The sequence below is a fragment of the Hyalella azteca genome, unplaced genomic scaffold (genome assembly GCF_000764305.2).
Source record: "Hyalella azteca isolate HAZT.00-mixed unplaced genomic scaffold, Hazt_2.0.2 contig11245, whole genome shotgun sequence".
Taxonomy (NCBI): Eukaryota; Metazoa; Arthropoda; class Malacostraca; order Amphipoda; family Hyalellidae; genus Hyalella; species Hyalella azteca.
In genome coordinates this window covers 623-13,502 of record NW_025941248.1, presented here as the reverse complement: position 1 = coordinate 13,502, position 12,880 = coordinate 623, and the positions used below count along the sequence as shown (strand labels likewise).

The window sequence follows — 12,880 nt, the reverse complement described above, 5'->3', positions numbered from 1 at the left end:
AAAGTAGATATCTGAGCAATTTCTCTTAAACATATTAATTTGAAAAAGTTACTGTAATTATCATAAATAATATAATTGTAGGTTGCTTGAACTCAGACTACTGTACCACAGTTATCTCAGTATTTTTGCAGCAATTAAAATGAAAATAGCCAGCAAGAATTAATAATCATGCACGTAATTTAAGGCCAATATTTATTTAACTTTATTTGAACATTACACTTAAAATTTGTAGGCTGTTAAAATCCGTTGGGGTTTGGGGAACTATAATTACAAACTAGATCACTCCACATTTTCTGTCGAATAAAAGGAATGAGTTAAACATGCACATCATTTCTCATAATCACATTTTACTTTCAAACAATATTAACAAATTTGCATTTACAGATGAACTCGTCCTTAAAGTCAGCACCCCTCCAAACTTCATGACTCCTTACTGGTCCACAATTGCAAGTGGCACCTGCAATCGCAAGAGCGACATGGATTTCCAAGACAACTTAACATCTAGCAATGTGTTTTTTATTAATTGTTTATTTTATTGATGCACTCATGTACATTGCTTGAAGTGCTAAATTAAAGCAAGTAACGTCTGTTTAAAACTTAACATTATACAATGCGCAACTATCCCGTCTAAGTCATTGAATTCTTGTCACCATCAATTAATGTATCTTTTTAAAATGCAGCACGATGCAATTCATGTTACTTGCAACATTCGGTATTAGAGTGCCATTTGTCTATGCTGTTAAGAGCTCCTTATATCATGTCACTGTAGAAACGTATAGTTATTACTAGCTCGTATCTGCAAAATACATTGTCCACATATGTGAGCATTACATTCAATATTCATGGCATCGTTAAGCAACGCCCGCCGTCACATATCTTTCATTCTTAACATTAAAAAAAATAAACTTCCCTCTTTTTCATCATTTAAATATTTTCTTCAATTTAGACGATTATTGAAAACCAATGACATAATAATATAGGTATCCTCTAAGCATCACTTTGAATTTGAAGTACACCTTATTATTGAAATGATATCTTCAAGAACTGTTTTTTCGCTGCATATGAGCCTACTTATAATTGCCTGATTAATATGAAATAAAAATGGAAATAATTTACTTTGTATCTAGATCAATATTGTTGTCCACAGTATTCCAACTAACTTATTATTTTAGCCTGCTTGCTGTAACTCTTTATAACTAAAAAATATACATCTGTCAACAATGCCTAAATCCTGCCATTTGAGAAGCGAGGCTCATTGCACATCAGATGTTTCTTGTTCGGAATTTAACTGCGTTTCTAAAAGGTGACCTCATTATCACATGGTACCAATATACTTTGTCCTGTATGGAACTGTATCAAAAATTTCACATATCCATCATCGTGACTCTAAATAAAATGAATATTCAATTAAATTAGAATATTCAATATAACCATAGTGGATTGAGACATGATTACTTGATTCGGTCAACATTTTGGATAAATATACACAGATGTCACATCACTATGTGCGTCTAATATCGATGATACGAAAACCCCCTTGCTATAGAACTGCTAGTACATGAAACTTAGAATTAATATTCCACGATTATTGATACTATAATGGCAGTAGATAGAACAATTAATCATAATATATAAACCTGTTTAAATTTATGTACAACAAATTACAATCAATATGATTTTCATAAATTAATTATCTTTTACATTACATTTTTTAAAAATTGATGAAAACAAATCGTTATTTTAATTCGCTGCTTATCACACATTCGTCATAAAAACGCGCTTCTCATTCAAACGAAAGTCTATGAAACACTTCTGTTCAACTTCACTTCTTGTTTGCTTCTCTGTCTGCTACAAATCTTATAATCGATATTTATTAAACTTATACCTCTGCAATCGATGTGAAATTTTGTACACTTGCGTGCAATATTTTCGGCAATATGCATTACTCAATTTACAGCATAAATAATTGAAAAATTAATATTTTTTGGTAACTATGTAAAAATTTTAATTCATTTTTTAACATATTTATTTGTAAAGTAACATATTCATTGAACATGTGCAACATTGGTCTCTTTAAAAGTGTTGTCTTTGAAAAATAATTTTTAAACGTATATTATACTTCTTGTTGTTTGTTTTTCTGCTAAAAATATTAAATTTTTACATTTTTCTTAATTATTTAAAAACAAAATTATAAATACCTTTCAATCTTAATTTTGTAGTTTTCTGTGAATTTCACATTTCTGTCCATTATTCTTTATCCATAAAATTAAACGAACAAAAAAGTATTGGATTGCTTTTTTACATGTGTCTATCAAGTTTCAAAATGATCCCTCCGTACGTAATTACATTCTTTTTACCGAAATACCACGCCTAAATATTTATTTGAATAACTTATATATTTTCTTGTTGTATACCGTTAGAGTACCATCATACTTATTATAAAAATACGCTTTGATGTGCGTTTACACTATTTACCTTCCCATCGCTTCACTGGCATCTACACTCCAAACGAGCCAGGTCAGCAGCTATTAAGCGGGTCCGTCTTGAGTCATTAAAAATTGCTCTCGCAAGATGCAGCTGTTTATTTCAAAACATTATACACTTGAGTTGGACCTTGCCTCGGGATAGCATATCAGTATTGGTAAGGCACAGCTCGTCTACGGGTGTGCATTCGCTTGATTCTAGTGCTAAATATGTACGTTTTCTTAGATAAAGTAAATAATTTTCCTATCGATTTAACCTTACACATGAAACATGTCAGGCAACGACAGTGATATCTATGTGCTATCAACGACATCTAAGTGCTCGTAATTAAAAATATCTTTTGTTAAATATTGCATTGTTGACATCGTCATAGACTAAAATTTTTTAATTTAATTTACAAAAATGTCTACTATAACTTTAGGAAAAATATTACTGTGCCTTGCACAAATGGAAGATAAAACGTGCACCACAGAAACTGAAGTGATTATTAAAATTATGGGAGAACTGAATGTGCGACACAAAGACTTGAATAAAGTTAGAGTTAAGATTCATCGGTTAAAGAAGACATCGCCCCTGTTAGTTGGCGCACTCGACCGCGTTTTGGGAAAGGTGAGTTCTCAACTTTTTAATTGTTATGATTAACGATACTTTATTTTTTATTATGGGTCAGGCATTGATTTTTTTGGGAAAATTTATAATACTAATTTTTCGGCCAAAGATAGAGCTGAATTGGAAAACTTGTAGTAATTACCACAAAAATCAATGCGTGCCTCCAATCTTACATGGATTCAAGTGTCGGCAAAAATTATAGTTAATCAAACAGACAGCTTTTGCACATCACTGATTTCTTAGATATGATGCGTTAAGCAAATAATATGCGTTTAAAAATTACTTTTTAAAGACAATACTCCTAAGTAATCCTGTGCCTCCGATGCTACACATTTAATATAAATTTCTAATTTTATTTTCAAATGTTAGAGAAATAATTTTTTAATTACTTTAATATAAAAAAAAATTAAGTTAACATTTCTTTATTCTGTCAATTGATTATTGCATTGTCTCCGACTTTCCACAAGTGTGCAAAATGTCAAATCGATTTGACAGGTAGAAGGGTGTTAAATATTGATAATTAAATTTGTAGCAGACAACCAAACCAGAAGGGAAGTTGAAGAGAAGTGTTATAAAATTAATAATGACAGATAAATAGTGGGTGGCAATATTTGTCAACATATATGCATTCATCTATATGATCTTCATGTAATTCTATTATAAGTATATAATTAACATGTATTGCAGACAAAAATTGCATGGAACATAGTATTTCATCTAAAAATTTGCAGGATGACATTCATATTGCTATTGCAAGCAAATATATTTTCCGGATGGCTGATCTATTATATTTGATATACGTCATTTGACAAGTATGTCCTAAAATTGACGAAAATTTATGCATCTCTCGACATTGCTAGCACGACCTTCTTCAACTGGCATGCATTGATTGCATCTTGAGTGCTTGAGTTAAAACGTACTCAATTATGATTGATCTGCTAGTAGCAAGTGTGTATAACGTTTGTTTTATATTCGACTAGCACCCTAGCCATTGCAAGATTTTTCTTAAAATACCGACCTCTAATGCGCTATGAATAACACCTTTTTGGTCGCCGGTCAGGCGCAATATCATTATTCGTTAAAACGTTGCATTTGAAATACTTTCATTGCAGAACAGGACTACAACGTTATACTAAATCTTCATTAAACCTACATAAAATTAGCAGAAAAACATTTTTTTGGGTAAAATGTACTTCACTGGCACTTCCTTATATTAGGCACTATATATATAATATACTTCCTTCAATATTAGGCGCTTTTCAAAATGAAGTTTAGTATTTGCTGATTGTCATTGTTATATGTTTTCCTAAATAAAGTCATGACGATATATTGAAAGAATTTGCTTAATAAAAGTTCATAAATAACATAACCGTACTGGTCACTAGTACCCGAAAAAATAAGAAATTATCGGTTGACTGAAATGAGCAACGTTAGCTTCAAGCAAGGGCCAGGCCATGTTATTGCTGAAATCGCTGACACCAAATCAGTAATGTAAGCAAACGATGACGAACGTATTTCGCGCTCGGTTTGTGACAACAGTCACAGCAAGCGCGTTACTTTAATTAAATGCGACATTAACGTTGACTAAAGCAGTTTATCAAATTAATTAATATAAAATGAGACGGTAGAGATTCTTTTAAAACATTTTTATAAGCGTGTATGGTTTAAAACGAAATTATCGCAGAATGTTGTACAGTTTATGTGATTTTGAGCATTTATGTAGACATTAAATGTAAGTGCATTAAATATTTCATAAGATTTCAGTTAAAAAATTTAATTTAGCAATTAATTTAACTTTAATGCCCAGTTCAAATGGTAATTCAACTCGAAAGCGATTTTTTATGAATCAGATAGATGTCATATACGAATTAACAATCATTTTAAATAATTTATTCAATGTTAGACGTTCAGATGTCATATTTTAAATTGTTGTAATTGAAAACTTTACACTGTAAATAGATAAGGGCTTTGTTCTTTATGCAGTGAGACATGTGTTTTTATTAATTTTATATGAAATTTATGATATATTAACTTCTACTGATAACCTAATGATGTCAAGAAATTAGGACGTGCATTTAATAACATCATAAAATTTTTAATTTGATGGAATTACAAATGGACCCTAACTGAGAACAACTGTAGCTGTCCAATGTCGCAAAGAGAGCTATTTACTCGCAATGAACAATAATGTACATACTCGCAATTAACAAGTTTCGCAATGAACGACAGTAATGTGATAGAAAAATAAATGAAAATTTTGTCATTTATATGATTTCCACAAATAACATGAATTATGTGTTAGGGTGCTTGCGATGCGGATGATATTTTTATAATCCGTGAGCTTGGTTGAATCCTGCAGGTGCTGTAAATTTATAGAAGCTATTGGAGCGTGTAATTGACTAACAAAACTTATCGTCTCTAGATATAATCTGAATCTGAACTATACTTTCCTAACGGGAAATATTGCTTCAATAAATGAGGAGATTTCGGTTGAATTAAAAAATTATATTTTTGTGGTTATTGGTTTTCAACGTTAATGATAAAGCATATACTATTTCTTTAACATTCACAATATGAAATATATGGTTTCCGATAGTTCTGCGCTTAGGTGGGTCTCTATTTCATGAAGATAGATTACTTTATTGATAAATAACATGATTTGTAATGGCATGAGATAAAAATTTAACGGTTTATTTGTTCTTCACAGAAGCATGGTTACGCTCCGAGCAACTTATTCAAACTAATTCAATTTCTTTACTTAATTTAATCAAAATATAATGAATAGAATAGAAGTGCCGGCACTGAAGGAATAGGCCCATGCATGGCATGTCGCAGTTTATTGTACTTCTCGTGACTTGATTCACAAGGGATCCGGCTTTTTGAACCCGATGTCTCTATAACAAACGATTGATTGAGATAGCTGCTGAACTTATTGAAAGGCTCGTAAGGGACTAGGCATTTGCATACTGAACTAATTATAAGTATGATATACAGTACTTCCAATTTACACCCTTCAAAACCTTCCAGTCTCTTTATTTTCACATTCGTCATCCACCAATGCGAAATTATTTCAACAGACGCCAATAAAAGAACTCATCCCGGCAAAAATCGAGGAACTACCATTTGGAGCTGTGCCGCTAACTGAATATCATCACAACCAGTTTAAGAACGATGCTGGACAAGTGCACTGTGAGGTAAGAGTCATCCAACATCATGTTTTTTTTTGTCCATTACGTTGCTAAATTTATTTTGTAACCTAATAATGTTCCGCTTGGAAAATTTTATTTTCATTCTTTAAAATATTATTATATATGTCTATTTTTTAAAATCGTGGAAACTTTCGATAATTTTGCCTTCACAAAATGCAGAATCTGGTTCAAAACCAGCGTCTGTGGAGTATATACCAACATTCGTAAGAATAAATTGTTAAACAATGCAAAACGTGCTATAATAGATGGCATTTTCATTTTGATAACCGGATACTACTGAAATATAGCACAATATGTACTAAAAATCATAGCATAGTTGTCCTCTATTCAAGATGAAAAAATTGTTTGGTGGTCCCCTCAATTTAGAAATGCGTCTGTGCAACATGTTTTTTTCGTTAGTAATTGTACTCATTATTTCGTGGTAGTGAAATAATATGTATTAATGTAAATATTAATAAATAATACTACATTATTATTTATATTTGTAATTCACATAAGTGCAAGGTTTGGAATAAGGGAATTTTATTAATGGTACGGGCTCTCACAGATAATGGCACAATTCCTGAGTTACTTAGGTAATTTTAAATTATGTTGCAGGAACTTGCAGATGAAACAGAAGAGCATCAAGCGACTGACGAGTCAATGGAAACGGAAGTAAGTAACGATAATACCAGTGGCCTCATAAATTATAATCCATCTCTATCTTCCAAACTCGATGACCAAGAAGCCATTCACAATGACTCTCGTTATAATGACGAACAAAATTTGGAAGAAAATAAAAAGTATACCGAAATTAATGAAGAAGTCAACACTCAGAATGAAGAAAACAGTATCAAGCACATCTCAGACACAACGAAAGATAAAGACGCGGACAGGAGCGAATTGAGGACCAGTCCCCGTCAGAATTGCGGTAGTCGTACAAATTTTATCCCATTTGCTTCAGGCTGCACAGAAGAAAACATAGAAAAAAATCTTGCCAATGACAACCTCAACGAATCCGAGAAACCGAGCCTCGTGACAACTGTCGTCAAACTCTTGGACTTGGCTTCCGACTTAACAGAAGAAAACATAGAAAAAAATCGTGCCAATCAAAACCTCAACGAATCCCAGACACCGAGCATCACGACAACTGTCGTGAAACTCTTAGACTTGGCTTCCGACTTAGTTAATAACGTAAAAGATTTCAACATTTTTGGAGCCGTAGAAAATGTGGTAGCGCTTAAAGATGTAGGCCTAGATCTCTTTCCTGGTACTAACAGTAATACTGATGCCTATTCAAATGACGATGTCAATTTGCAAAACAGTAACCCCCCTGAGTCAAACGGGGATGGCTTCACGGGAGTGTTTAATAGTTCTATGTTCGTCCCTAAAGAAGATTGGAAATGTGAGGAAGTATCGAGTGAAGATGAATGCTTTATTGACGCGTCGCAAAGCGACGTTGAAAATTCTTTCGCTTCACAGATGGAGCTCGAACATAGCTATGAGATGGACGACAGAAATGGTGCTCGGTCAATGACCAATGAAAATTACAATGATGACAGAAGCACGCGATCCGACAAATGTAGCGGTGCACTTGGAGGTTATGACGATTACGAAGAGGACACCGTACAGAGAACGGAAAGCAACAAAAATGAAGGTGCATTTCCGAAATCTCATAAACAATCTGGTCCAAGTAACGTTTACAAACAAGAAGGAACTCCCAAAAATAGCGAATGTGAAAAGGAATGCCTTGATTTTCTGGATCAGAAATGTTACGAAAATTATCAAAGGCCAATACGAATCGACTACATTCTGGAAGAGAACGAAAAATTTGTCAATGTTTTTGAAAGTGGTTCTGAGGAGCACTCGCGTCTACTGCGTTCGTTAAAAGAACAAGAACCGCAATGTCAGATTAAATTTGAAACATTTAGGAAAAAGCAATTGCAGTTCTTACAAAACATAGCCAGATGTCCGAGCTACTCTTTCTTCATGAAGTGCAAAAACTGTCCATTGTCCAAGAAATGCATCAGTTTTGAAACTATTCAAGAAACTGACAAACAGGTAGCCACTTTTGTTTTATTTGAGATACACGCCAGTACTATACCGCATCCTATAAGCGAAAGGAAAGTAAAAGAGATGAAGCGTATAGTCATCGCGAAGACTGCCTGCCGAGAAGGCACATCAACTGCATATTTAGAGCAATTTGAAAATCGCATCCCAACTAAAATATTAAAGTTGCCGAACGTTCAGAAAATAAAAGAACGTTACAAACGAAAATATATCATGGATCCAGACCAGAAAAGCGATCTTCAAAAAACGAAAGACGATCTGTCTAATAGTGACGCGGACAGCAAGGTTTTGAAAGGTTTTGTACGACGTTTCGAAACTGAGGATGACAATAACACTATCATTCTACAAGGTGAAGGAGAAGTTTGTGAACTCGGAAAAATAAAAAACCTTGTACTAAATCTCGACAGCACAGGATCAGTCATTTCGAAAGGAAAATCAACTAAACCATTCATGTATCATGCGTGCGTCTTTCGACCGGGAGATGGAAATCCCCCGTTGCCAGCGATATCGATGTTAGCTCAAGACAACTCCGCAAGCACGATCAGCGATATGTTGTCCATGCTATGCAAAAACTTCAAGAAAGTGCATCGCCGTGATTTGCGTATCAGAGCAATTGTGACAGATCAAAGTTACGCGAATATTAATGCCATTTTAGACGCGCTGCACCTAGGACCTTTGGACAAGTACATTGATGAATTATGGTTGAAATCAAGCCACGAACTTAATGAAAAAACTATCATAAAATTGTGCTACTCTCACGTAATGCACAACGCTTCGGCACAAGTGAAGAAACACTTTCCCTTTCTACGAGCAAAGGTTACCAAACCAATTAAGGTCTTTTTTGCCAGGATGGCTCTAGCGGAAACGTCGCACGAATTATGTGCTTCTTTCCGTAACATTGCAACACTTCTATTGAGCAAGTATTCCGACAACAGTGTGGAACAACTTATTAACTCTATTGAAAATGAAACAGAAACTGAAAGTGACACAGACTTTAGCGTCGCCTACGATCTGGATCTTCCCGGGAAAACTTTACGCGCGACTACCGAGGTGGGTAAAATGTTTTCCCAAATATCTACGGAAGTAGAGGCTTCAGCTGCTATACAGGGGGTTAAGAAGAATCCCCTGTATTCGCCCAAATTAAATGAATATCTTCTGACATTCACTATGCCATTTGCTCCTCTGTGGTCCAGCTTGCACGTGCCAGTGCAGACAAATACACTTGTAGAGTGCTGGCACAAAATCATGAAATATGACATCATGCGCGGAGAGAGAAAGACACCCAGAGAATTTGTGACCAAAATGTATCGTTCAACGAAGCAACGGGTGAATGAAGCCAGGTCTGGAGTCCGACAAGAAAGCAAGCGACCGCTTGACACTGAGTTTGAAGAAAAATGGTGTAAACATAAACGACCTTGCAAAAAAGTAAGGTCACACACTGACATGGCGCGTCAGATGGTTGTCCGAGAAAAAGAAAAAGTTCTTAGAAGAGAAGAGGAGAAGATCGCAATTGAAATTGAGGGACATTCTACAGAAGAAGCAGAGGTGGAGATCTCTACAATTACATGCGCAGAAGACCTTGCAAACAACCCTGATATCGTTTTTTATGGCGAAACTTCTGAAAAAGCGTTGAATTCCAGAGGTGAAGAACAATCCTTCGAAGAAACATCAAATCCTGTGCTAATATCAAGCAATACCGAAAGGGGTGTTTGCAATAAAAATTCTTCAACTCTGACGAAGAAGCAAAATAATAAGGCCAAGGGACCACTATTACGACGCCTAAAATTTGAAGTTAAAAAATTAACTAAAACATCAAAGAAATCGTCAGTCTCAGACGATATGAACGCCCCTTCAAACACAGAGAAGGAAATGAAGCCTGACCAACAATTTGAAGAAGAGAAGCAGTCCACAGAAGAAGAAAATTTATCTCATCACATAGGCCCATACGTTCCTGATGATCACGATTTCAAAAGTCTGGAACCCAGGTCGTGGATCAACGATAACATCGTTGATGCGTTCATTTGCTCACGAGTGTCGCTCTTTCAAGAAAATGCGTCTTCAGAACAAGCCAGCATGTTTCATATGGACACTAAAATTGTAGAAAGCCTGAAGAAACATGGCATCACTGACCGAATCTTAGCCTACGGCCTTAGAGAAAAACTTTTAGAAAAAGACGTGATAATATGTCCTGTGAACATTCAAGGAAACCACTGGATTTTGTGCTTACTTTGCCCAAATCTTGAACTAATAGTATGCCTGGACAGCACTCATCAAGAAAATAGGCCGATCTTTGAAATGTTGTCACAGTTTTTGGGAGCACTCAAGTGGATACAACCAAAGGAATTAAAAAAATTCGAATGGAACTTCAATGCACCTCTGGACATCGAGCGTCAGAAGAACGGTTTTGATTGTGGAGTGTACGTCTGCTTATGGGCAGAAAAAGTATGTGGAATCGATGTAACTCTAAAATCTTCTGGTGAAAAAAGAAAATATATTTTGAATGAGTGTAAAAAAAACTACAAAGTTAAACAATCATGCGACGTTATTACGAAACAAATTTGGGATGTACCGAAATGGTCTGAAAATATTTCTATCTCAACCGAAGTTCCACTAGGATTGTCATCCACTGCTGATTTCATGGCGGAAATAAGGTACAAAAGATTTGTGGGGAGATTCAAAGAAAATATATAACTTATTCAAATATATATAAAATCGGAGTATTTCGGTAAAAACAATGTAATTACGTTCGGACGGATCATTTTGATACTTGATAGACACATGTAAAATCGCAATCCAATACTTTTTTGTTCGTTTAATTTTATGGAAAAAAAATAATGGACAGAAATGTGAAATTCACAGAAAACTACACAATTACGATTACAACGTATTTACTATTTAGTTTTTAAATAATTAAGAAAAATGGTAAAATTTAATATTTTTAGCAGACAAACAAACAACAAGAAGTATAATATACGTTTAAAAATTATTTTTCAAAGACAACACTCTTAAAGAGACCAATGTTGCACATGTTCACTGAATATCTTACTTTAAAAATAAATATGTTAAAAAATGAATTTACATTTTTAAATATTTACCAAAAAATATTAATTTTGCAATTATTTATGTTGTAAATTGAATCATGCATATTGCCGAAAATATTGCACGCAAGTGTGCCAAATTTCAGATCGATTGGAGAGAAAGAAGTGTGTTAAATATCCAATATAAGATTTGTAGCAGACAGAGAAGCAAACAAGAAGTGAAGTTGAACAGAAGTGTTGCATTGATTTTAGTTTGAATGAGAAGCGCGTTTTTATGACGAATGTGTGATAAGCAGCGAATTAAAGTAACGATTCGTTTTCATCAATATTTAATAAATGTACTAATGTCAAAGAAAACTAATTTATGAAAATCATAGTGATTGTAAATTGTTGTACATAAATTTAAACAGGTTTATATATTATGATTAATTATTCTATCTACTGCCATTATAGTATCAATAATCGTGGAATATTAATTCTAAGTTTCATGTACTAGCAGTTCTATACCAAGGGGGTTTTCGTATCATCGATATTAGACGCACATAGTGATGTGCTCGTGTGCAATGAGCCTCGCTTCTCAAATGGCAGGATTTAGGCATTGTTGATCGATGAGCAATATTTTTTATTTATGAAAGAGTTACAGCAAGCAGGCCCAAAAATAAGTTAGTTACAATAGTGCGTAGGTACAACATTGTCATTAGTAAGGCAGTTATAAGTAAGCTCATATAAAGTGAAAAAAACACTGTTTTAATGTATCATTTCAATAAGAAGGTCGAATTAACATTCATAGTAATGGTTCGAGGTTATAGTGTTATGTCATTGGTTTCTAATGCTTGTGTACAGTGAAATAAATATTTAGATGATGAATCCGGTTGGAATTCTGTTTAAAAAAAATTTTCATAATCTGACGGTGGGCGTTGCTTAACGATTCCATGATATGAAATCGGAAAAATCTAATGCTCTCATAGGTGGACAATGTATTTTGCAGATACGAGCTAGTAATAACTATACGTTTCTACAGTAACATGATATAAGGAGCTCTTAACAACATAAATATAGACACTCTAATAACCAATGTTGTAGGTTACATCAATTGCATCGTGCTGCATGTTAAAATGATGAATGAAATGATGGTGACAAGAATACAATGACTAAGAAGGNGCTTTAATTTTGCACTTCAACCTCTGATTATGAGTACATTAATAACGAACAATTAATAGTTATTGAAATAACGGTTTAAATGTTTCTATTTGTCTATGCATTTTAGGGAAAAAATTTCGTCATAATTAAGCAAAGTTTAAGGTCAACTATCAAATATTGAATTTAACAGATGTGTTTAATTTCTTATTGCCAGGAATCAATTTTTTTTTTGGCAGTGTAAATATAATTTCAATTCCATCAACATGTTTAAATATTTGAATGATAAAAACTTAATGATAGATAATGTTAAGTTGTCTTAGAAATCCATGTTGCTCTTGCGTTTGTTGCGCT

General features: G+C 33.9%; 1 protein-coding gene across 1 annotated transcript; it reads left to right on the top strand.

Annotated features, from left to right (window-relative positions):
* Window positions 1-2,979: 2,979 nt before the first annotated feature.
* Window positions 2,980-10,526, top strand: LOC125178594 (the record flags this gene model as incomplete). Its single annotated transcript, XM_047882755.1, has 5 exons — window positions 2,980-3,093; window positions 6,171-6,287; window positions 6,900-8,700; window positions 9,325-9,401; window positions 9,807-10,526. Coding segments are annotated over exons 1-5 (2,829 nt in total), but the record flags the coding sequence as incomplete, so codon positions are not given.
* Between the last annotated feature and the right edge of the window lie 2,354 nt (window positions 10,527-12,880).